Consider the following 23,421-nt stretch of genomic DNA (forward strand, 5'->3'; position numbering starts at 1 on the left):
AACAAAAAATTTATAAAACTATTTGGTTCGGGTTGAATTTGTTTCGTTCCAGTTCAGGTCCAGTTCAATTTTGAACAAGATTATTATTATTATTATTATTTTATACAAATTTTAACTGAAAATTGATTTATTTTAATTTGAAAATTTACAAATTATCCAATTTCATACAAAAAGAAATATTGAAGTTAGAAAAGAGAGATGTTTTGAAATTGAACTTGGGTAAATATTAGTTATGAGATTAAAAATATAGCATTGGATATAAATAAATATTAAAAAAACTATTTTTTAATTTGGCCAATTCGATTTATTGGGTAGAAATGAAATGAGAACCGGTTAGAATCGGTTCGGTTCAATTTTTTGAATTGATTTTGACTTTTTGGTCAACAAGATTTTTCCTCCTTTTTTCTGGTCCGGTTTGATTCAGTTAATCGGTTCTTCATTCCAATGCCCACACTTATTTGCGACTGTGTATATTGAGATTTTGAGGCAGAGCTTGGGAGATTACGGACTTGGACCCGATCCGATTTAGATCCGACTTGCTGAGGTGGAACGTGGCGGCCATGACGTTGGCTTAAGCAACGCTGTCAAGGGTCTGGGCCTACTACGGGAGGCAGGGGACGACGACGTTTTGAGGGGGGAGGTTGTTGAGCTTGATCTTGCTGAAACACGAGGAGGAAGAAAGGTGGACAACGGAGTAGGCGAGCTTGGAAGCTACTGGGATCTTGAGAGCAATGTTGCCAACTGTGACCCACACGAATGGGCATGGATCCATTGCCCACTGAGAGCGAGATACTCTGGTTTTTGCTCTGTTTGTTTCTTCATAGTGAGATTGACCAATTGCATTTCTTCATAGCAAGATGCTCTGGTTTTTGACCCACACACACCCAAGAATCATTTGCTTTTTCTATGCCCAATTGCATTATCTGTAACCCTAAATAAAATAGGAAATATATCTAAATTATATTTAGGAAATAAACCTCTATTACAATAACACTAAATAATAATTAGTAAGCAACCAAAATCCTAGCATAGTAAGGAATCAAAATCTTAACTAAATAGGGACTCGCCAACATGATTAAAGTTGTCTGAGGCAACTAATTTCAGTTGGGTAATTCTAGCATGCACTGCTATAAGAGCAACTCCACCCATTTGCCCTTAGCCATGGCAATGGTGGAGCTAGGGCAGCCACTATTCACGTGAATAGTGGTTGCCCTTGCAAATAGTAATTTGGGTTTCCACCCGTTGCCATGGCTAAGGGCAATTACTATTCATTTTTTTATTTTTTCCTCTTATTTTTTAATGAAAATAATTAATTTGGGTAATATTTTCAGATAAGATTTTCGGGTTCCTACGTGTCAAGACTATTCATAATCAGATAAAATTTCCGGATAAGATTTTTGGATTCAAATTTCGGATGAATTTCAAAATTCAAATTTCAGATAAATTTTTGGGTTCAAATTTCGAATGAATTTCAAATTTCAGATAAGATTTTCATCTAATAAAATCAAGCCACGTGGCATGTCTATCTTGCCAAAATTTTCTATAAAACCAGAGGCTCAGCTCATACCTCTCACACCACATCTTTCTATATTTTCATTTCTCAGAGTTTAGAATTCATACTTCATTCATTCTCAATGGAAGAATTTAGGAGATGCTTGGAGAGGCAAGAGCGAGAAACAAATGAGAGAAACCGTAGAGCAGATGAAATCAATGAGTTGCAGAGACAAGTCGATGAACAAGTTCTCATAGCAGTGGCTTTGCAAGATAAAGAGAATCAAGGTCGCCGCCGTGGTTCACAAGTCGGCCGCCGCCGGAATGTGGAAAGACATAGGCATTCTCGGGGTAAGAATCTTTTGGAAGATTATTTTATCCCAACTTTTTTGTACTCTGATGTTGATTTTCGAAGGCGATTTAGAATGCAACCTCATTTGTTCAATAAAGTCATGCATGATATTTGCAATTATGATGCATACTTTGTTCAAAATTGTGATGCTGCTGGGGTTTTGGGGCTTCTTCCGGAGCAAAAGCTTACAGCTGTTATACGAATGTTGGCGTATGGAGCATCTGCTGCTCAGGTGGATGAGATTGCCCGGATGGGGAAGTCCACTACGTTGGAGGCTTTGGTAAGATTTTGTCAAGCTGTTGAAACTCCGTACACTAGGGACTACCTGCGTAGACCTACTCCCAGGGACCTCCAACGGCTTCTACAAAAAGCCGAAGCTCGAGGATTCCCTGGAATGATTGGTAGCATCAACTGCATGCATTGGCAATGGAAGAATTGCCCAACTGCCTGGCAAGGTGATTATGGAAATCGAAAAGGCCAAAAAAGTATCATCCTTGAAGCGGTTGCTGGGTTCGACACATGGGTTTGGCATGCCTTCTTTGGAGTTGCAGGATCACAAAATGACCTCAACGTGCTGGGTCAATCCCCCGTCTTCAACGATGTATTGAGAGGCCGGGGCCCCAATGTCACCTATGAAGTCAACAATACAGTATACTAGACGGGATACTACCTAGCTGATGGCATCTACCCGAGGTGGACGAATTTTGTCAAATCCATTCCGAATCCCTGATCCCAGAAGCAAAAATTATTTGCTACATATCAAGAGGGATATAGGAAAGATGTCGAAAGGTGTTTTGGCATCCTTCAAGCTCGGTGGTTGATTATTCGAGATGCGGCCTGTATGTTTGATGAGGAGATCCTCATAAGCATTATGATGACTTGCATCATCCTCCATAATATGATTGTGGAGGATGAGTACGATTATGATGCTTTAGAGGTCTGCGAACCGGATCCAATGAACACGGCTTTGACACGGATTTATGAAAGGCCCATGGGGCCAAATGGAGAACCGTTTGAGCCGGAACCATTGGTGAGGGATGGTCATTTGATGACCCGAATGATAGATCGATATACAGAGATGCAATCTTCGTATATTCATGAAATGCGTCAAGTTCACTTGATGGAGCATCTATGGGCGGTGAAAGGCAATGAAGATTAATGATGGAGCATAGATGCTTTGGTTATGTTTTATTTAGTTATGGTTAGGTTGTGTTGTATTTTTATTTATTATGGTTTGGTTGTGGTTGGTTATTATTATTGTGCCTTGTTTGTACTTTTTTTTATTTTTATTATGTTTTGTTTGAAGTATGGAATATGTTGAATAAAAAGGTAATTTATTGAATGCTTTGTTTATTAAATAATGAAATGTAATACAAGTCATTATGAATTACTACTAAAATAAAATACATGAATTACAACAACTTTAATAGAAAACAACTAAAATACAAATACATAAAAGGTATGCTAACTAATTTAATGGTTTCCATCATTTAACCAATCCGTGTTGCTAGGCCCATCATCCCGGAAAAGTCTTCTTCTCATAACATCCCTTCGTTCTAGCTTCCAAAATTGTTTTGTTTCAGGGGACATATGACTTGTATCCATCGCCATGGTTTCCCGATCTGTCTTGTCCATTTCTTTTTTGCGCAAATACTCCCTTTCTCGTGCATACTCAGCTTGAAGGGCCAACTCGTGATCTTGGCGTTTTTGCTCCATTTCTATTCTTATGCCGTTTTGCCTTGCAATTTCCTCCAAAAATTGTGAATTTTGATTGCTTGAATTACCCGCTTTCTTTGCCTTTGCGGCCTTTCGGCCAATGGGCCTCGGCTCCTTTTCGATGGGTGAGTCTTGACTCATAGGAGAATCGAGAGGTGAATCGGATGTCATTGAATCATGGAGTGGCGTCTCGTTTAACACAACCTCCGGACCCGTCGGAATAATTATGAAGCGTTTGCAATATTTCACCACCTCCCAACATTCATGATGGGTGAAACTTTTTTTGCCACCCCTGGTTGCACCGAACCACATTTGTGCTTGAATCATCTATTTAACAAAAAAATGTAAATGCAATAAATATTTAAAATATATTGGATATGCAATAAATATTTAAAATATATTGGATATGCAAGAAATATTAACAACATATTGAAAATACAAGCAATATTAACAAAATATTGAAAATGCAAGAAATATTAACAACATATTGAAAATGCAAGCAATATGAACAAAATATTGAAAATGCAAGCAATATTAACAAAATATTGAAAATGCAAAAAATATTAACAACATATTGAAAATGCAAGCAATATGAACAAAATATTGAAAATGCAAGCAATATGAACAAAATATTGAAAATGCAAGCAATATTAACAAAATATATATATTAGGAGATTAAACTTAATAAAACAAAAATTATAAAATACTTACCTCGTTAATACGATTTTCCCCGCTTCTATAGTTGTCCATCGCTTTTGCTAGGGCATTTCTCCATTTTCCCAACTCTTTATTGAGAATTTTCCACCTACTGGATAATGTCATCTCCGTACGAGTAGACACCGGAATTTTTTCACAAAATTCGGCATGAATTTTTTTCCACATATGAAAAAATTTCATCTCATTGCCGGAAACGGGACAATGACAAATTTGGAGCCAAGCCTCACACAAGGAAACATCTTCCATGGTGCTCCAAGCCCCTCGGTTTCGATAGAAGAAGCCATAAAAATATGAAATCAAAATGCTAGATGAAAAAGAGGAAAATGTTGAGTAAAAAAAGTGAATAATAGTAGAAGTATAATGAAATGTAAGAGTATTGGTGTTGAAAGTGAAGGGTATTGATAGGTATTTATAGAAAAAAAATATCAGAATTTTGTAGAATTTTTAAAAAAAATTTACGATTTTTTTTCATATTTTTATTGCCCAAAAAAGCCTCAGCCGTAGAATGGATTCGGAGAAGCAGATCGGAAGGCTGGAGAGGCGACACGTGGCAGCGTACCGTTGGAGCTGGCGTTGTGCTGACGTCAGCAAACGCAGGTTGGACCTCGGGCTCGTCTCGCCTTCGGGCTGGCCCGAGTTGGTGGGTCCCACACCACCCCCGGGCCTGGGCTGCGCGATGGAACGACTTTTTTTTTTTTTTTTTTTTCTGCACTCGCCTCGGGCTGGGCTCCCCCGCTGGAGCCGCTCTAAGGGAGAGGAGGTGGATATTTTGTGGGATAAGATTAACTTATGGCATGGCTTTAAAGATTTTATTTTATGTAATTTTCAGGTTGGAAAACTTTTGTTTTCTAAGACAGTTTCCAGTTTATTTATTTAGATTATTTTTTAGTTTGTCCAAGTATTTGTCATGGCTTCACTAGAGGTGGGAGCAAGAGGGAGAGACACTGAGAGGAAGGGGTTGTGGAGGTGGGCCGTGGGCCGTGGGCAGTGGGGTAGGTGCCCTGGGGATGGGGAGAAGAGGGAATTGAGGTTTTTATTATTATTTTTTGTTGAAGTTTTTTTTTCTAGAGTATTTTGGTACACATGGCATATAGAGTATAATAATAGGGTCCTACTCGTATCACATTAGCATTTTAAACAGATTTTTTACAAACTTGACGACAAAGGGTAAAGTGAAACGCAAAACATCGGTCAAGAGGATAAAATAGGCCACTTTAACTTTCAATGAGATAAAATGAGCTTTGACCATAGTTTCAGGAGGCACTAAGTAAATAAGTCTTTATTTTATTTTCGTAAAAAATGTGAACTTCACTACTTGAAATTATTGTTTTGTTACTATATCTTTGTCACTGATATATATTTGGTGACTAAGATTGAATTGAATTAGGAGGTGAAATAAAATTGCATTGAAATGTGTACGATTGTCTATTTTCCTTCATTTTATTAAGTATCAAACATGAGATTGAATTAAACTAATCCAATCCTACCACTTACCCTACCCATCAAACATGGATTGTTTTTTTCCTCTTCAACTAGCCGCTTACGAGCGACTTTTCGATATAAGACTCATTGTAAGACTGACATACACAAAGAATTTTCCACATTACACTTTGTAGGGTCGTCCTCTTTCCTTTTTAATAAAAATAATTCTTAAAAACAAGAAATTAAAAACTGCACCAAGAACCCAAGCCTATCCACACACTCATTCATGCAATTGGACTCTTTATATGACAAAGCAAGCCATTGCTCAAAGCCAAAGTAGAAGTACTTGTCTTTTGATACACGACGCAATTCTCACCTAAAATTTGGTATCTTTCCTTGTTTCACAGTCATCATCCCACGCCAAATCAAATTGGCCCCCCTTCACCTCAATCATAATATTCAAATACTTAAAAACAAAACAAACATCCACCCACTCATATGAAATGAAAGCACCATTTCAGCTTTTTTCTTTCTTTATCAAAACAGAACGCTCTGTATAAAAAAACTGAATTCTGTGTTTTTTTTTTTTCTTCTTCTTCTTATCTGTCTATGGATTAAGATTGCTGCCGGCCACATCCACAACGAACCTGTACCTAACATCATTCTTCTCCAACCTCTCAAAGGCTGTGTTGACATAATCCATCTTAACCACTTCAATCATTGATGTCAATCCTTTCTCTTTGCAAAACTCAAGCATCTCCTCTGTTTCCTTCATGCTCCCCACAAAGCTCCCTGTGATTGTTTTCCTCCCTACACATAATAATTTCAATAGAACCCAATATTATTATATATAAAAAAACACAAACCCAAGATTTTTTAAGCTATAATTTTGAATTAATCCACTAACCCAGATAAGAACTATAAATTTAAATGCAAAATTTGAAAGTGGTGGAAGTGGGATTTTACCAAGCATGACCATGGGGGAGACAAATTGTAAAGGGGCACCAATAACACCCATCAAGATTAATTTTCCATCAAGCCTCAACAGAGAGAGGTAGGGCTCAAGTGGGTGGACGACAGGCACTGTGTCAATGATGTAATCCAATGAGTCTGCAGCCTCCTGCATTTTAGTGGCATCTGAGCTGACCAAGAACTCATCTGCCCCAACATGCTCCAAAGCCTCCTCTTTTTTCCTGTCTGAAGAACTTATCACAGTCACATGGTGCCCCATGGCCTTTGCTATCTTCACCCCCATGTGTCCTACACCCCCAAGCCCTAATATTCCTCCTCTTAATCCGCTCACATTTAGACCGAAGTGCTTCAGCGGGCTGTACACCGTCACGCCGGCGCATAGTAGGGGCGCAGCCTGTTCCCAGGCCATGCCGTCCGGTATCTTCACCACAAACCTTCACCGGAAATAAAATTGAGAATATGATTAATAAAAACTTAAAATCACTAATCTAAACAAAATATTAGCAAAAAAACATAAGCAGATGATCTGAACTTGTAATTTAAACAGAAATTAAGAGAGATGGCCAAAGGTAATGCAAATTTTGTTGTAAACAATGGTTTATTAGGGTTTGGTGATTACTTTTGATCAGCGACCAGTTCACCAGCGAAACCCCCTTGGGTGGGTTTGCCATCGGAGTAAGTGTCATTGTAAGACCAGATTTTCTTGTTGCAGTATTGCTCGTTGTCTGTTTTGCATGGGTTGCAGCTTCGGCAGCAACCCACAAGGAGGCCAACTCCAACCACATCTCCTACTCTGAACTTGGTCACATCTGATCCCACCTCCAACACCTCACCAACCACCTCATGCCTGGTTAATAACATAACATGGCAGATATGGTAAATGGTTATTTATTTACAAACCATATAAGGAAGTGACGTAAAAAGGAAGAATTGATCGAGTAATTATAGTGGTACTAGCTAACGTCTTACCCGGGAACCATTGGATAGTTTGACATGCCAAGGTCATTTTTGACCTGGTGAAGATCAGAGTGGCAAATCCCACAGCTTAGGACTTTGACATAAACATCTTCTGGACCAGTGTTCCTGCAATTTATTAATTTAATTAAAAATAATTAGCAAAATAACGTCGATCGTCTATTATCATGATTATTTGGTGAACAAATTTGATGAATTCAATATATTATGTTTATAACTATCAATGATTCAAGGAAAAAAAATAAAAAATTAGAGGCACAAAATAAGAGGGATATTAAGATGGATTTACCTAAGAGTGTAGGTGTAGGGTGAGAGAATTCCAGAGGAGTCTCTTGCAGCCCATCCTGTTGTTGTTCTCTCCACTTCAAGGCTACCCATATTCTTTTTCCTTCTTTTCTGTATGCGTCTGAGACGCAGAGATGTTGGGTTTGGTGAGTTTCTGAGAAAAGTTGGTTTTGGCTTTGGAGAATCAGAAACCCAAATGAAGCATATAAATACACTGAGGATTAGACTTTAGACAGAAGGTAAAGGAAAAACAAAAGCCTTCCTTAGAAGCTTGACACATCAGCATTGGCTATGGCTCCAGCCGCAGCCAGTGGGGTTGGTGAACTCTGCGTGGGGAAAACTCCTCTGCTCCTCAGCTGCAGTAGAACTGCGGAACCATCCTCTCTGAATAATGGGTCCCACGAACACAAAATTCTTCCTCAACGTAGTTGGTGGGTGGGGCCATGTGATTGATTGAAATGTTAGTGGGCATTTGTTGCGTCATTCATATGTCACAAACCAATTGCAGGAGTTGGTGAATTAGATGAGGTTGTGGTGATGAGCTGGCTTTTGATTTAAGTTATTTTATTGGATTGGACCGAAAATAGAGAAAAAAAAAAGACACGTAAATTAAGGTAAGATTGGGATGGGCAATCATTTCTGATACTACTTTGCCGGTATAGATTTTTCCCGACGAATTCTTAAGCAATTTTTGTTGCTTGACATTTGTTTTTTTTGCCTTTCATAAAATTATATTATTTGGAATATTATAGGATTTACATTTTGCTCTCGTTGTGGTAATGTGCATGATAGTGCAACACAAGCATGTCAATCCAAAGTGGATAAGGTAATCAACCTCCGCAATTCCAATCCTTCTTTGTCCTGGATTTTAATCAAAGTCTACATCTTTGCTTCCATCTTCTGATCTAAAATTCAGAATGTGCCACAAGGACTTGGTTCATCGGAGCATCTTGAGTGGTGCAATGAGTGAAACAAGTCACTAGGTGAGAAATCATAAATATTAATTTTATCGTCTAAAAAAATATTAGAGTGACCACATTATGTATCTCCTCTTTAATAAAAACGATATTGTGGATGGGTTACACTTTTATTATAAAAAAAGGTAGCACACAAATGTGGTATTCTTAATATTGCTATCTTGTTTATTATTGGGTTTTACTCACTTTTGCTTGACCCTTTAATATTTTAGAAAAGATAAATATCTAATGAAATTCAATAGTTTGAGGGAAGAAAAAGACTATTGACTATTGAATCAAACTTTAACGACGAAAATTATTTAAAAATTAGGCTTATTTATGGATATGCCATATGTGCTTTCAAAATAGTCTCAAATTACCACATATTCTTTGAAATGTCTCAATATATTACCTATACTTTCATTAGGTGTCTAACGTAAGCAATTCCGTCATATTTGAGAGAAGTTCCGTTGGCTGAAGTGGCCTCCACTTTGTTTCAATCTCTTAACAAGGGAGAGGAAGGGTTAGTCAGGTTGAGAAAATGGGGAATTTGGGAGAAGAAGGTTAGGTTGAGGGAATTTCAGATTTAGGAATCTCTGAAAGAAGGGCTCGAATCTTTGAATAGAGAGGAAGGTTGCTTTTTCTCTGTGTGAATATTGATTGAGTTAGTGTGTTGGGTTATCTGGGAAGGGGGTCGCACGATTTACTCGAGAATCTTTGGAAATTGTTTGGCATTGGACTTTAAGGTGGAGGTTCAGATTTGGGAGAAAATGAGGGATTTGGGAGAAAATTAGGAATTTGATTTGGGGATTTCAGATTTGGGAGAAGAAGGAATAGGGTTTATTCCACTTGAAAGACTTGAAAGAAGGGCTCGAATCTTTGAATAGGGCTCATTGCACTTGAAAGCTACTTCTTCTCTGTGTGAATACTGACTGAATTGAAGAAGACTGTGTGAATATTGACTACTTTTTCTCGACCTGACTAACCCCTCCTCTCCATTGTTAAGAGATTGAAAAGAAGTGGGAGCCACATTAGCTAACGGAACTTCTCTCAAATCTGACGGAATCGCTTACGTGAGGCACTTAATGAAAGTATAAGTGGTATATTGAGACATTTCAAAGAACATGTGGTAATCTGAGACTATTTTGAAAGCACAAATGCATATCCATAAATAAGCCTAAAAATAATGTAGAATGAAGTGGAATTGAACTAAATTTGCATATCAAATGTTTGCATTTCCATCCAAACGGTTGGTGACCATGAGTTTTCATGTGGTACCAAGAGAATCTAACTCTATATAACATAGAGTGATGCTAAACGAACCTTAAAATTAACTTAGTACACCCTACTATCAAACTATTTATTGAATTACTAATTTACCCTAATATAAAATGACTAAAACGGATTGAATTGTGAAGCAAATGTAATTTTAATAAATACACCTTACTCATCATATTCAACCCTAATATTCGATGGAGCGAACGCTATGAATCCAACCCAACCTCACCACCACCGTCTCTCTCTCTCTCTCTCTCTCTCTCTCACATCCAAATTATCTTATTTGCTCTAAATTTTTTGCAATGAGTCAGAATCTTCCATGTGTATGTGGCGTTCGTCCATTAGACTTGGTTAATGCATTCAACCCACCCAAAATAATAATCATTTGATGTTCATCTATGGTGTTGGTGGTTTCAAGTGAGCATATTCCCAAACGGCTCTTACACTTGCCCACTAGAACTCCAGCTCCTCACCCTCTGATGAATCTAATGACAATTATGTTGCTGTTTTCACCATAAACACCAACTTCCAACAACTCCAATACAACCTATTTCTTCTTAATTAGATGCCTTTGGGGTTGATAATAACCTCAACAGTCTAAGAAACAAACCCATTTTGGAATTTTCCTTCTTCCACTAGTTGAAGGGAGATGGGTTCCAACATGATATTACGGGCTTATTAGAATCTTATGCTCGTCGGGTCTGGATTGGCTGGCGATAAGCAGGGGAATGGTGGAGTTGGGCTGAGAGAGAGAGAGAAGGGCGGTGTGAGATCCCACATCGACCAAACGGAGAGGGGGTGATGTGCCTTATATGGCACACCTCGCATCAGTATAGTGGGAGGCCTTTTGGGAGCTCACTGGGTTCGGGTTCGTAGGAACTCCGAAGTTAAGCGAGTTGGAGGCTGGAGCAATCCCAGGATGGGTGACCACCTTGGGAAGTTGCTTCGTGAGCTCCCAGAAACAAAACCGTGCGGGCTGGTGAGAATGTAGCCATGCCCAAAGCGGACAATATCCTTCTACGGCGGAGCCGGTCCGGGGTGTGACAGTTTGGTATCAGAGCCACTCTGCCGTGTGGTGCGAGTGTGCCGACGAGGACGTCGGATCCCTTAAGGGGGGGTGGATTGTGAGATCCCACATCGACCAAACGGAGAGGGGGTGATGTGCCTTATATGGCACACCTCGCATCAGTATAGTGGGAGGCCTTTTGGGAGCTCACTGGGTTCGGGTTCGTAGGAACTCCGAAGTTAAGCGAGTTGGAGGCTGGAGCAATCCCAGGATGGGTGACCACCCTGCGAAGTTGCTTCGTGAGCTCCCAGAAACAAAACCGTGCGGGCTGGTGAGAATGTAGCCAGGCCCAAAGCGGACAATATCCTGCTACGGTGGAGCCGGTCCGGGGTGTGACAGGCGGTGGTGATATGGTTGGGTTGGATGCAAGAGGGCTTAAGTCATAGGAGGAAGGATGAGGTTGGCTGGGTGGGGGGATGATGGGAGGTCGATTTCACATGTTTAAGTGTTGTTAAGTGGTTTACCACATTTCAAAAAAATAGAAGGGAAACATGTCGGCACATGGCATTTGGTAACAGTAAATTTGGACTCATGAATGGGTTAGGTGTTGCGTGATAGAGTGTATTAGTGTGTACCATGGGTGTTTTTGGTAGTTAAATAGGGTGTACTTAGTTAATTTTATAATTTGATTTAAATATTAGGGTGCACTTAGATCATAGGGTGTACTCAGTTAATTTTAGGGTTCGTTTAGCAACACTCTATAACATATCATTGATACTTGTTCAATTTACCATTTGTGTCATATCCACGTATAGAACTGGTTTGCGTTTTTTTAGCAAAAACAACAGGTTGGCGAAAGACAAAGTTTTTCTGTGGTAGATCCTCACGTGTATTTGTATCCTAACATCTAATTTGTTGTTGGAAATATTCTACCATTCACATTGAACATCCCGATACAACTCGATACATGACTCAAAACTTGCATGGAAAATTAACTGGTCAACTTGTACGATAACAATTGCAGGTCAAATTCATATCAACCGACCATGATCTGTGTAATAAACCGGTGAATTTAGGATCAAGTTACATGTTTAATAACCCGTTTAACACAATTCGAACTCGATACGACACGTTTATTAAATGAGTCGGATTTGGGTTGAACATTCTTGACATGTTTATTATCTTAACATGACACGAACCTGACACGATCCAACACATTGCCAGCCTTACATTGGATGCTAAAATTTAACAAATATTTTTACTTTGTACCATAAACGAGACCCAGTTTTTGGCATTTATAAAACATGTCACAAAAAATAGCAGCCCCTCGGAGAAGATTGAGTTACATATTTTAGTGGTACCAAGAAGAAAGCCTCAATTTTTTTTTTTATCGTGCAAGCATGATATTATGGTTCTTATCTTTACTTAGTTTGTAAAAAATGGTGGTTCTTTATTAAGCCATGTGATCTGCACTGCATAAAGCAATAAAATATGAACAAGTTGAGGGGTTCCATTCCACCATCTCCTTCGAATATATAGAAAGCAAAAAATTGATTTTTCCCACGACCTGGAATACTATAAAAGAAATAGAAGTTTACATAATTGTGGTATCCAACAATATTTTGATTCTTCTTGGCAAATTTTTTTTATATTTTGATTCTAAAATGACTGTTAACGACATTAAAATAGAACAATAAGTTCAGCCAATTAAGTGGGTGTTTTTTGGGTTGAGAAATTTTAGGATTGTATTTATAATTCTGCTAAAAAAGCCACAAATAGCCAATATAAATTAGCTATAAAAGGCCATTATAATAACAAAACAGTCTAACATCAAAATTAAGACAATTTAATGCGTCAATCAAGTAGGTTTAGGTTGTTAACGACAATTTTTTCTTATAATTTATAAGAAAATTAAAGAATGACTTGCTAAAGAGATTATTAGGTGACAGAAAGGCACATGTCGTCTTCTCTATTCATTTGCTTCCAACAGCTCATCTCTTCAACTTTAAGTTTATCCACTTGATTTTGACAATTCGTAAAGAATGGGGCTCCATCAGAAATTCCAGGTCTTTCACCCACCTGCTGTCGTTGTAGAAGCATGATCCAATTTTGCTGGATTGAACGTCAAAATATAATATCTGCCATACCATCACATATAGTTATTATAAGCGAATATTTACCTTTATACTTGAGTTTTTATTCTATTGTAAATAATTAACAGGGTCTAGTTCAGTGAAAAAGTGCTTTGATTTACAGATTAACAATTTTAGGTTTAAATTTTTATGACACTTTAATAACTTGTGTGAGAAATTCCATATCCTCGTAATTTAGACTATAGCTTATATTTATTATTAAAAAAAAACCTCTATTGTACATCTCAATTATGATCTTCTTAGTAAAAGAAACAGTAAAAAAAAAAGTTAATTCAATTAAATAATTGGGATAGGTCAAACTTTATTAAGGAAAATTTAGAGGTTCAAGAGTCGAAAGATGTTTGATGTATTCCCATTCATTTTCTTCTCTCAAGCCGATCCTTGACTAATAGACAGACATGCAATCAGAAAAGAAGAAAAGAAATCAACGCAGTGAGTCACAAGCCAGTCATTTTCTAGGGGCCATGTTGGAAATTTTGGTTTAGGGACGCTACTTTTCCTGCAAAACATCATATGAAATAATTATTATATAATTATAATTTATATTAATAAATTAGATTAAATAAAATCAATGAAATTACAGCAAAATATTTATCTTTTGGGATGTAGAAGTTGGTCTCTATTGATACTTGAGTAGAATAATAATTTTAGGTTGAGCCGTGTAGTCACTGTCCTTAAGAGTAGATTTCGCCTTTCGGAGACAATGTCTCAGTGTAGCAAGGTTGTATGGCGCCCTACCTTTCAGGATACAACAACTTATGACCCTCATAAGCGTACACTAGCAATATTTGAATCGGATGAACACTTGAATCTTTCCCTTGGAAGTAAAATAAAATTAGCACAATAAAACAGTATGAAAATCGTGGGGAAAGGAAATAATGTGGGAGGAGAGAAAGTGAGAGAAAATGCTTGAATTGAGATCTCTCTGTTCAGCCAAAATTGCCAAGGCTATATATATAGAAGTTGTTGACCCCAAAGAGACGTTGGTCATTAAAGACAAAATTTTGCCGTTTGATAAAAAATGGTGGCACAGTTTAGAAATTGAATACTGATACCAATAGGCCAATTAAATAAATAAATAAATATATATATATATATATATATATATATATATAAACACAAACGGTTATGTAATATCTTCAGCAAATCAAAGTGATTATCAAATCAAAGATAACGGGCCTCAAAATTAATAACAAAGTAATTAGGTCATAATTGTAAATTGTATAAATATACGCAGTTTTAAAGAAGTAATCTAATCACACAAAAATCTGGAAAATAAACATAAAATAAGTAATAAAATAATTTTGTATTTTGAAATACTCACAAAAATTCCAACAGGCCATATTATAATTTGTCTTATATTTCTTTCGTTTTCCCATGGTGGTTGAAATTTTGGCTTGTCACTAGAAAGATGAGTTAAGTCCCACGAAACCTTGAAAAACCAAAAATTAGCTCACTCTAGATCCGCACGTGGCTCCGTCACGCTCACGGCTCAAGTTCGAATATCTCATCTCTTTTATAAAATTTTTATAAAAAAAGGGTTCGAAAAGTTGTTAAGACTGATATCTAAAACACATTAATCTTGTTTGGTTTCTCTACATGGTTGGCACTAAGACGATTAAAATGTAAGATGGGGGGCCATGACTCATAACATAACCCCGTTCTGGTATGGCAGTCCATGTATTGGCAAGATCACTGATAAGCTATATGGATGAAACAAAGCCAGTAATGTAGGTCATGGCCAACTCGTTTACTCTCCTCCAGGACCTTGAGACGTGCTTTATTACAAATCCAGGTACAGAGAATATCTTTCTGATGATCAAAATTAGTTGCATATGTCGCAAAATTTGCTTCTCAGAAAATATATCGTAGTTTATTGCACCTGAAAATTCTTAAGAATTCATCGAATATCCGAATAAAGAGAAAAGAAGATGTCAAGGAGGAGTATTATGCCCTTGCAACAAATTTCCCTTCATAAAATATGCAAGTTAAGGCAGCAATCAAATGACAAAATAAAAGAAAAAGATAATAGAATCAACAAAAAAATTTAAGTTGTAGCTTAAGAATTTGTAATATTCCAACTTCTTTGCATGAACGAAGGCAGAGGAGCAACCAATTCTAGGCTTTCTAATTCTGAAAGATCACTATCCGAATGCAGTTTCACATTTTGCAAAGCCAGATTCACATTAGGCAAAACCATTTGCTTACAATGAAGATGCAGGCGGGGATTCTTTTCAGAGACGCTTCCGCTTTCCATATTGAGATCAAAAGGGAGGTTTTTTCTCTTGGGAAACTCCTCATCTGAATGACATTCATTATTAGACCAAGCTAACGGTTTCCAGTTCCTATGAGTTTGCCACCCATACTTGTAGTCTCCAACTATTGGTGTTCGCAGAACCTCTGCACAGTGTACACGCAGCTGCAATGCTCACACATGGTTAGAGGAGTTGTTCACAGAGAAAAGTGACTTTGTAACTAAGTAATAAATCTGCTAACAAGTGTTTAGTTATGATCCATACTTGATGCTTTCGGCCAGTAAGAGGGGTTAGCTCTAACCATGTGTAACCTGCACAATCAATAGTGGAATATCAGAAGCATATACTTAGAGGGAAATATTATTTGTCAATGAATTTGTACAAGAAAGCTGCGCCAAAATATCTTCATTCATGATTGTTTGGAGCCAAATGTTGAAACTAAAACTGCAGCATGTATTGCATGCTTATGTGCAATGGCGAAAGAGTTTGTTGCTAACCAGGACATGGTGATCCAATTACTTTGTACTTTGTAATGGCATGCTGAGAGGGCAAAGTTTGTGAATTGTTCACAATTGTGATTCGATCTGATTTACCATTGTCCACTACCACCTGAAAGCAATCAAAGGCCCAAAATATTAAAAGTTCAGTATAATTGTAAATTTTATACACTGATATTTGTTCAATGCATCACTGAGACTATGAGAAACCACTTAATCACATAGAAATATTCTAACTGAATTTTATTATTTTCTAAAGGGTAATCTCTAGGTGTGGATGGGTGAGTGTCAGAGTAAATACATTCAAGAGTACTCTAACCTTTCCCAAAGGTGCTGAGATTAAACCCTTTCGTTGTCTGGGAGATCCAATGACAAGTGCCCAATACCTTCTTTGCAGAATTCTTTTTGCATCATCAATTTCCTTTAAACAAATACAAACATGAGGTAAATTGACATGTAACAGAACTAACAACCTCGCAACTTGATGACCATGCATGGATCCTTCCAGAAACAAGCACCAACAGAGAAAGAGTGGACATTTACTCACATCATTTGATGCTCCAAAAGTTTTCTCGCGGAAGATGGAATGCAAAACTGTCGCACTTGTTTGTGTCCTTCCCATCACCAGGATACCACTACTATCTCTGTCAAGTCTGTGTACCTAACAAACACAAAGATTCTTATCCAAGAAAAAAAGAAAAGGAAAAAGGCAAAAACAAACAAACACGGAGCTTGTTCAAGGAAGATAGATAATCCATACATCTAAGCATCCATAAGACTGCTATGGAAATAGAAGTTTCCATGCAAGTACGCAGTTGATACAATGATTGAGATTCTAATATAAAGTCTATAAAACTAAATTTTCCATTAATTAATTCTTGCGTTCATTGAAATAAAAAAAAGTTCCTGTTTCCATTCTGTCTAGGTCTCATAATGACACAACTGTTTACCAGCCCAACCAAGCTGAGTTTGAGGATGCTTAACCTGGAATCATGAAGCAATATAGCTCACAAGCGGCTCCATCTGGCTGAACATGAAATATGTGAACAAGCTGCTAGTCAATGAGTTGGCTAGAGTTTCTCAATAGTGGCTTGAGTCACATGCAATGAATCTCTCTCACTCCATACTCACTCTAGATTTTACTATTACATGAAAGGTCTCCATTCAATATTTTAGAAGTTCAACGAATATAGTGCTTACAATACAGCTACGACAATGAATTCTGCACAAGTTAAGGTTTCCTACAAACTCACCAGCCGAGGGGGTTCTGAGAAGTCATAACTTAAACATGCGGCAGCCAGTTCATCTAAACTTCTTTTGATGCCAATTCCACCCTGTGCAAACACTATATAGTTCAATATGTGGGAATCAAATTAAACTACTAACAAACAAACCAAAGGTACGACAATAACCTTCAATGAAGTATCAGTAACTAACCTGAACAGGCATTCCAGGGGGTTTGTTGATGACAATAATGGCTGGATCCTAATTTCAGGAACAAAAAGATGTATTGGGTAAATTATTGTAAGCAACATAGCTAACTTAAATGGACACAACAGAGATCAAAGTTATGAACCTTATACAACTCAAGGCTACGGATAAAGGTGACTTCTTCTTCACTACAATGGCACTCCTTTTTATCATTGGGCAACTCTTGTTTATCATTGGGGAACTCTTGCACAGAAATAGGAAGATGTATTCGATCTCCTACATTCATTGAGTCTTTAGCCGCCACCTTTGGATATATTAAAATCAGAAAGAAACCATTCCCATATTATTAAAAAAAACCAAAACTCTATCAATTTAATTTCCCTGACAAAAATAAATACATAAAAGCCCAGAAAAAGTATGAGCAACATCAGTTACCCTTTTAAGTGGGCGCTCAAGTGCCTCAACACCTTCACCAGAACACTCCATGTCACAAGATTCTCTTCGAACCTGCAAAAGAAATCAAGTAAGCTACTTTCCAATTGGATTTCAAAAACCCATCTCCAAAATGTACTCAAAAACCCATTTCCAAACCTGTCTTAGGCGAAAAAGCTTCTGAACGAGGCTTCTAGGAAGCTCGGGGCAGCACCGAGTAACCCATTTAAGCGCCGTGGTAGTGGTGGAGGTGGTGGAGGTAATTACATCTCTGCCGTATGAACGATTGCGAGAGAGCTCCTTTCCCAAAGCGCTGCCGTTTATGGTGGCAGTAAACGGAGGTAAAGTGAACCATTTTTCGCCGCGCTTTTCTCTGTCTTCGTGAAATGTTTCAGTGGTGGCGTAAGATCGCCAGTTGTGGAAGGCTGAGATGCAGAGCCTCGCCGCGGAGGACGGTGGTGGCCGGCGGAGGAGTATAGGGCCCACCATGGTTGAGATTTTTGGGGTTTAGGCCAAAGTTGGGGGTTTTCACTTTGCTTTCTCGTAAACCCTTCGGTTTAGTAACCGGGAAATTCATAACGTTCTCCGGTGCCCAGTAAACTGGTATGTCTTATGGGCCGGGTCCGTCCATGTTCGTTATAGGCTTAATAATGCCTGGTAATTATTTATTTATGGGCTTTTAATAAATAAGCCTATTCTAACATGATATTTTATACAAAAATTCTTAGGTCTCGTTTAGTTTGCGCAAGGATTTGATGGAAAATAATCTTCCATGTCTTTTTTCAGGGGATTTGTTTCCTCTATGACTCGCCCTGAATACTCAATCCAAGCATGCCATGCTATATGTCCTCCTCCATTTGTCCCTTTAGAAGTGAAAACATATTTAGAGGGGCTTAACGGTCTCGCTTCTATTTCAACAAGGATAAAACTCAACAGAAGGAGAACAATTAGGGCATCAAAACTTGGAGATCTTGAATCTCCAGTCATTTTAGAGTAAGTCAAGTTTTGAATTGTATGAGAATGTTGGTTGGTATGGTATTAGGCTAATACCATTGTCATAAGAGGCTTTATATAGTGTGAATGGAAGTCTTCTTGGTTTAAATGAGTTTTTTGTGTTTTGCCAAATTTGGTTTGAATGAGTTGGATTCTGTCTTTTCATCACACTCTCATCTTTTTATTTTCCCTTCCATGGTTGCGTCCCGTGGTAACCAAAAGAAAAAGTAAATCCAATGGTCAACTTATAAATTAGTAATCAATCCATCAATCACCAGCAAATCTTACACCTATAATTAATGTCACACAAGATTATTATTTTTTTTTAGATAATGAAAAATGCAATTGAAGCGTCGTAGATACTAATTTTAGTAATTTTAGTTTTTCAATTAGTAGGGAGAGATATCTAAATTTAGAGACTCTTACTATTGGGACGAAAAGTACTAGTAGACCAAAGCTATAATGCATGCAAATAAACGCTTGGGATATATGCTTTTTTTTTTAATAGAAAAAAATAATGGGAGTCTCAACATATTCTCAAGTGGTTTTGAGTTATATTTTTTTATTGACATTTTCAATTAGTTTCAAGTTATTAGAGCGGGTAAAGTGATCATAGGTGTTGTCAATATAAACATCTTATGTTGTCAGACAATAATTTGAAACGAGAAACATGCTGGAATACACAAAGTTTCAAATAATTAAAAATCAAAATTGAATTTCGCTCCCCAAAAGAACCCAACACACTTTATAAGCAGGCCTCCAGGATGAGCTGAAAGAAGTGAAGAGGGCATTGAAACCCACATAACTTGTTTGGATGCAATAACAGGCTAACCATAAACAAGTTTTATTGCATTCTACTCTTGATCATGACTGAAGTAATAATACTTTGGTGAATTTGGTATTGTTCTTACTCATTGTAATCACTTGTCTCATTGTCTGTGTACTTATTCTTGACAAATACAAGCATCACACACAAATACAACAGTCTGATAAAATCATATCCAACAAAAGTAAAATTCAAATTTAAAAAATAAAATAAAATGGTGAAGCTAGCTTAGGGGTGCATGATAGTGGCACCAGAATACCCGTGGCCAACACCAGGGCTGGGGCCAGATTTGTCTTTGATTTGATCAGGTAGAATCCGAGTATGCACCCTGTCTCTGTGTCCTCCACCACCTTTGCTTGGCCCTGAACTCTTCATCCCAACTGACAAACCCTCCATTGTCCCTCTTTCCTTGGTCATTGGCCGAGCTTCCATTAACCCAACAAGACTAAAACTCAACAGCAGAAGGAGGAGAAGAACTAGACGAAGACCGCGAAAGCTTTGAGATCTCGGATTTCCAGTTCCAGCCATTGATTTAGCACTGCAGAGCAATATATTCAAGTGCTTCAAAAGTTGCATCAGAAGATGTCTTGGTTGGTTGGTTTAGCTAGCAAAGAGGCCTTTTTATAGTATCGTATTGGAAGCTCATGTAATTGTAAGTCTATTGGTTTAGATAGCAACAGGGGTTACTTGTTATTTATTTATTTGTTTATGTACCTTTCACGTACATCGACTCTATATTAGGTCTTTTTCAAGGAAAACGAACAGCTGATTTAGGAGAAAATGCATTAAGGCACACTACCATTCTCTTGTTGTTGTAATTTCTGGTTTATTTCAAGTTGGAATCATATTTGTACTTTTGAAATAGATTCCCATCCATGAAAGGCAGCACCAATTAACAATATAGAAACAGTTTTTATTTTTAATTTTAATTTTTTATTGGCTTGTCCAAGCCCCAAAGCCCCTTGGGTTGGGATTATGAGAAGATTTGTTGACCTCTCCACATGATAAAAATCAGCAATTGCGGTTTTGCAGCTCGACCCACGATATTCTTCTCTTGTTTCACGTTGTGTTGTGACCCCCAAAAAGGCAACATTTTCTTCTCTCTCACGATATGGAAAAATAAAAAATAAAAAATACATAACGATCGTTCCTCTTATTTGAAATGTGTTCTACGCTAAAGATTAATTAGAGATTAATTGCAACCTCTCGATCACATAGTATGAGTCAAACGTCCACGACAATCATCTACAAATTACACGTGTTACATAAATTTATAGTTGATTTTATATGTGTGAGAGTTCAAGTTATTTAAACGATTTTAGGTGTTAAAGAACATCCAATTCAAAATCATAAGATAATGGTTAAAGTAACATTAAGGGAATAACGTGTTATAAAACTCTACCTATTGTGACATGAAATATATTCTCAACATGCTCCCTCATAATAGGTCATGGATTCGAGTCCTAACATCCGTGTAGTATGTGTGAGTTTAGTATGCTATTGCCCCTCTCAATAAAAAAGGTCCTCAGAAATAAGCATAGTGTGCTGACCTTTTTTCCCCTCTAGTCTACATCAATTCTCTTCATTTTGGTTACGTATGTAACAAATTTAGGACTTTTGATGTGTCACGAAATAATGACAATAGTTCTTCTAGCTTGCTTACTTCCACAACACTAATTTGACTCCAAAGCTTGGTGACCACAGTATCAATATGATGGGGAAAGCCACCTCCAAGCAATAACCCATCAAAGTGTTACTACACAAGCAATTAATATTACTTCATGCGAAAGCTTTCGCTGAGATTTCATTGATAGACTCAAAGACTTTGCCGACAATTCCAAATCCAATTGACAATGTACTTGGTCTCTTCCGAACTCCTAGCAAGCACTATGGGAAGATTTCGTTCATTGATGGCCATCCTCTCTAAAAACTGTGGAATTTTACCAGATTGAATAATGTACACAATAATAAGTTAGGTCACCATACTTCCAATTTGAAGGACTACAAATTAATGCTCCTTAAAAAGCTCAAAATTGATGGGTGTTTACTATATTTGGTGACGTGTGACAACGTACGTACAGGGATGAAACCCATTTAAAGGTGGCAAGTTCAAACTATTTGGTTAAAGGACAAGAATGCTAATGGTTGCTGACAAGTATATAAGTTTTTCCTCTATGATTAAAAAAAAAAAAAACCCCCCATTATAATTATATAACTATAAAAAAGAATGACATTACTAAAATATTGTCAAAACAGTTTCTTTTGTCACACCGATTGACACCGAATAAATGCAGAATAAGAGGGAAACCAACAAATGAACACTTAAAGATAAACAACTAGTCCCTCTAAGGAATCCACCAAAAAGATAAAGACTAAGAAACAAGAAGAAACCCTTCTTCTCAAAAGTCACATGCTATAAAATTCACTACAAATATATGGATGCCATAATGGATTTATATAGTGTGTGGTCATGGAAACCCTCCATAAATATGTTAACCCTCATATAAATAACCATACATCATGTCCCAAAACTTAGAACAATGCATGTAACTATTTAATGAACCATGTGCAAAATGTGCTAATTAGATAGGCTAGGTTTGGTGTCACCATATGTTACGGCAAGAACATACTTATGTCTTGTTTTGATTAGCTAGACTAAATATGCTTAAGCAAATGACTTGTATTTCAAGTGGTTAAAAACATTTATTCATGTATCAGAGATCCTACGTTCAATTATGCCCCTCCCTCAATGTTGTTTGTATATAAATAAATAAAAGTAAAAGAGAAAATCCTAAGAAAAAAAGTCTTCATTGTCGTCCTCTTTTGGGGCTGGCAGCCTCCTTCCCTACCTCCTCCTTTTTCCCTTCATCCCTTCTTTTCTCCTTTCCTCCTTTTTCCCTCAAGATTGTTAGTTAGTTTATTTTGTTATGTGGAAGCAATTTTCGTGAAACAATGTTGTCTCCATGATATAGTCATTGTTTTTGGCCCACGTACACAAGGAGTTGGCTCTCTTCAATATAGTTTGGAGCTCTAAAGAGGGGAAGATGTCTGTTTGAGTTGGGTTCAAGTTTAGCCAGTGCGGGACTATGAGTTTAGCCGGTATGGCTCAGTGATTTTCTTCGGGTTGCCCAGAAGAGGTGGAGCGGTGGTCCTTTCTCTTATTTTTGTTTTAGACTAATAATTTTCAAAAACTCTTTAGAAGTTTGTTGTGATTTGCTTAGGATTTTTATTCCTTTTTAGCTTTTGGCTTTACAGATTTGCACGGCAGATTTGTATTGTAGTTTTAGTTATTGTTTGGGTTATGTGTGATTCTCTCTAGATCCATTTAACATGTTGCATTTGGTTACTGGAGAATATTTACCCATATTCGACACATAGTTGCTTTGTACTTTTGTTTGCTCATCAACAATATACTATTGCTTATTTTATAAATTAAAAAAATAAATAAATAAATAAAATTAAAAAAAATGAGCTCATACACGAACAAATAAAATAATAATGTTAATTTACGTAAGTAGAGAATCAAAACATAAAGACAAGTCATTTTCCTTACTAATGATTCATTCAAAACTTTTGAGACACGTTATCATTCTTTCTTTTTTAAACAATTTAATTACTAATTTCTCAATAGTTTTCTCGGAACAAGAACCTTTTTTGTTCTTGT

The 23,421-nt window shown here is 37.2% G+C and overlaps 2 protein-coding genes across 4 annotated transcripts; both read right to left on the reverse strand.

Moving 5' to 3' along the window:
* Positions 1-5,695: 5,695 nt before the first annotated feature.
* LOC117636675 (probable cinnamyl alcohol dehydrogenase 1) lies at positions 5,696-8,269 on the reverse strand. Its single transcript, XM_034371300.1, has 5 exons — positions 7,935-8,269; positions 7,640-7,753; positions 7,290-7,517; positions 6,665-7,104; positions 5,696-6,508 (listed from the first exon to the last, which is right to left on the reverse strand). The coding sequence occupies exons 1-5, from the start codon at positions 8,021-8,023 to the stop codon at positions 6,306-6,308; spliced, it is 1,074 nt and encodes a 357-aa protein (XP_034227191.1). The 5' UTR covers positions 8,024-8,269; the 3' UTR covers positions 5,696-6,305.
* Positions 8,270-15,159: 6,890 nt separating this feature from the next.
* On the reverse strand, positions 15,160-18,575 carry LOC117637318 (RNA pseudouridine synthase 4, mitochondrial). Of its 3 annotated transcripts, XM_034372179.1 has the most exons (10): positions 18,098-18,568; positions 17,942-18,013; positions 17,652-17,810; positions 17,513-17,560; positions 17,329-17,409; positions 16,623-16,736; positions 16,395-16,496; positions 16,076-16,187; positions 15,843-15,889; positions 15,160-15,742 (listed from the first exon to the last, which is right to left on the reverse strand). In XM_034372179.1, the coding sequence occupies exons 1-10, from the start codon at positions 18,425-18,427 to the stop codon at positions 15,383-15,385; spliced, it is 1,425 nt and encodes a 474-aa protein (XP_034228070.1). In that variant the 5' UTR covers positions 18,428-18,568; the 3' UTR covers positions 15,160-15,382. The 3 variants fall into 3 exon arrangements, with proteins under 3 accessions (XP_034228070.1, XP_034228071.1, XP_034228072.1); XM_034372180.1 differs by lacking the exon at positions 16,395-16,496 and having other exon boundaries at positions 18,098-18,574; XM_034372181.1 differs by lacking the exons at positions 16,395-16,496; positions 16,623-16,736 and having other exon boundaries at positions 18,098-18,575.
* Positions 18,576-23,421: the final 4,846 nt, after the last annotated feature.

This window comes from Prunus dulcis, chromosome 8 (genome assembly GCF_902201215.1).
Source record: "Prunus dulcis chromosome 8, ALMONDv2, whole genome shotgun sequence".
Taxonomy (NCBI): Eukaryota; Viridiplantae; Streptophyta; class Magnoliopsida; order Rosales; family Rosaceae; genus Prunus; species Prunus dulcis.

Bases quoted from the DNA above. Each gene is read 5' to 3' on its own strand.
- LOC117636675 (XM_034371300.1), bottom strand. From the start codon at position 8,023: ATGGGTAGCCTTGAAGTGGAGAGAACAACAACAGGATGGGCTGCAAGA. The intron at 7,518-7,639 runs GTAAGACGTTAG...GTTATTAACCAG, and splicing joins AACTATCCAATGGTTCCCGG to GCATGAGGTGGTTGGTGAGG. The intron at 6,509-6,664 runs GTAAAATCCCAC...TATTATGTGTAG, and splicing joins CTCCCCCATGGTCATGCTTG to GGAGGAAAACAATCACAGGG.
- LOC117637318 (XM_034372179.1), bottom strand. From the start codon at position 18,427: ATGGTGGGCCCTATACTCCTCCGCCGGCCACCACCGTCCTCCGCGGCG. The intron at 17,410-17,512 runs GTTAGTTACTGA...GTGTTTGCACAG, and splicing joins CCCCTGGAATGCCTGTTCAG to GGTGGAATTGGCATCAAAAG. The intron at 16,188-16,394 runs GTTAGAGTACTC...GATTGCTTTCAG, and splicing joins TCTCAGCACCTTTGGGAAAG to GTGGTAGTGGACAATGGTAA.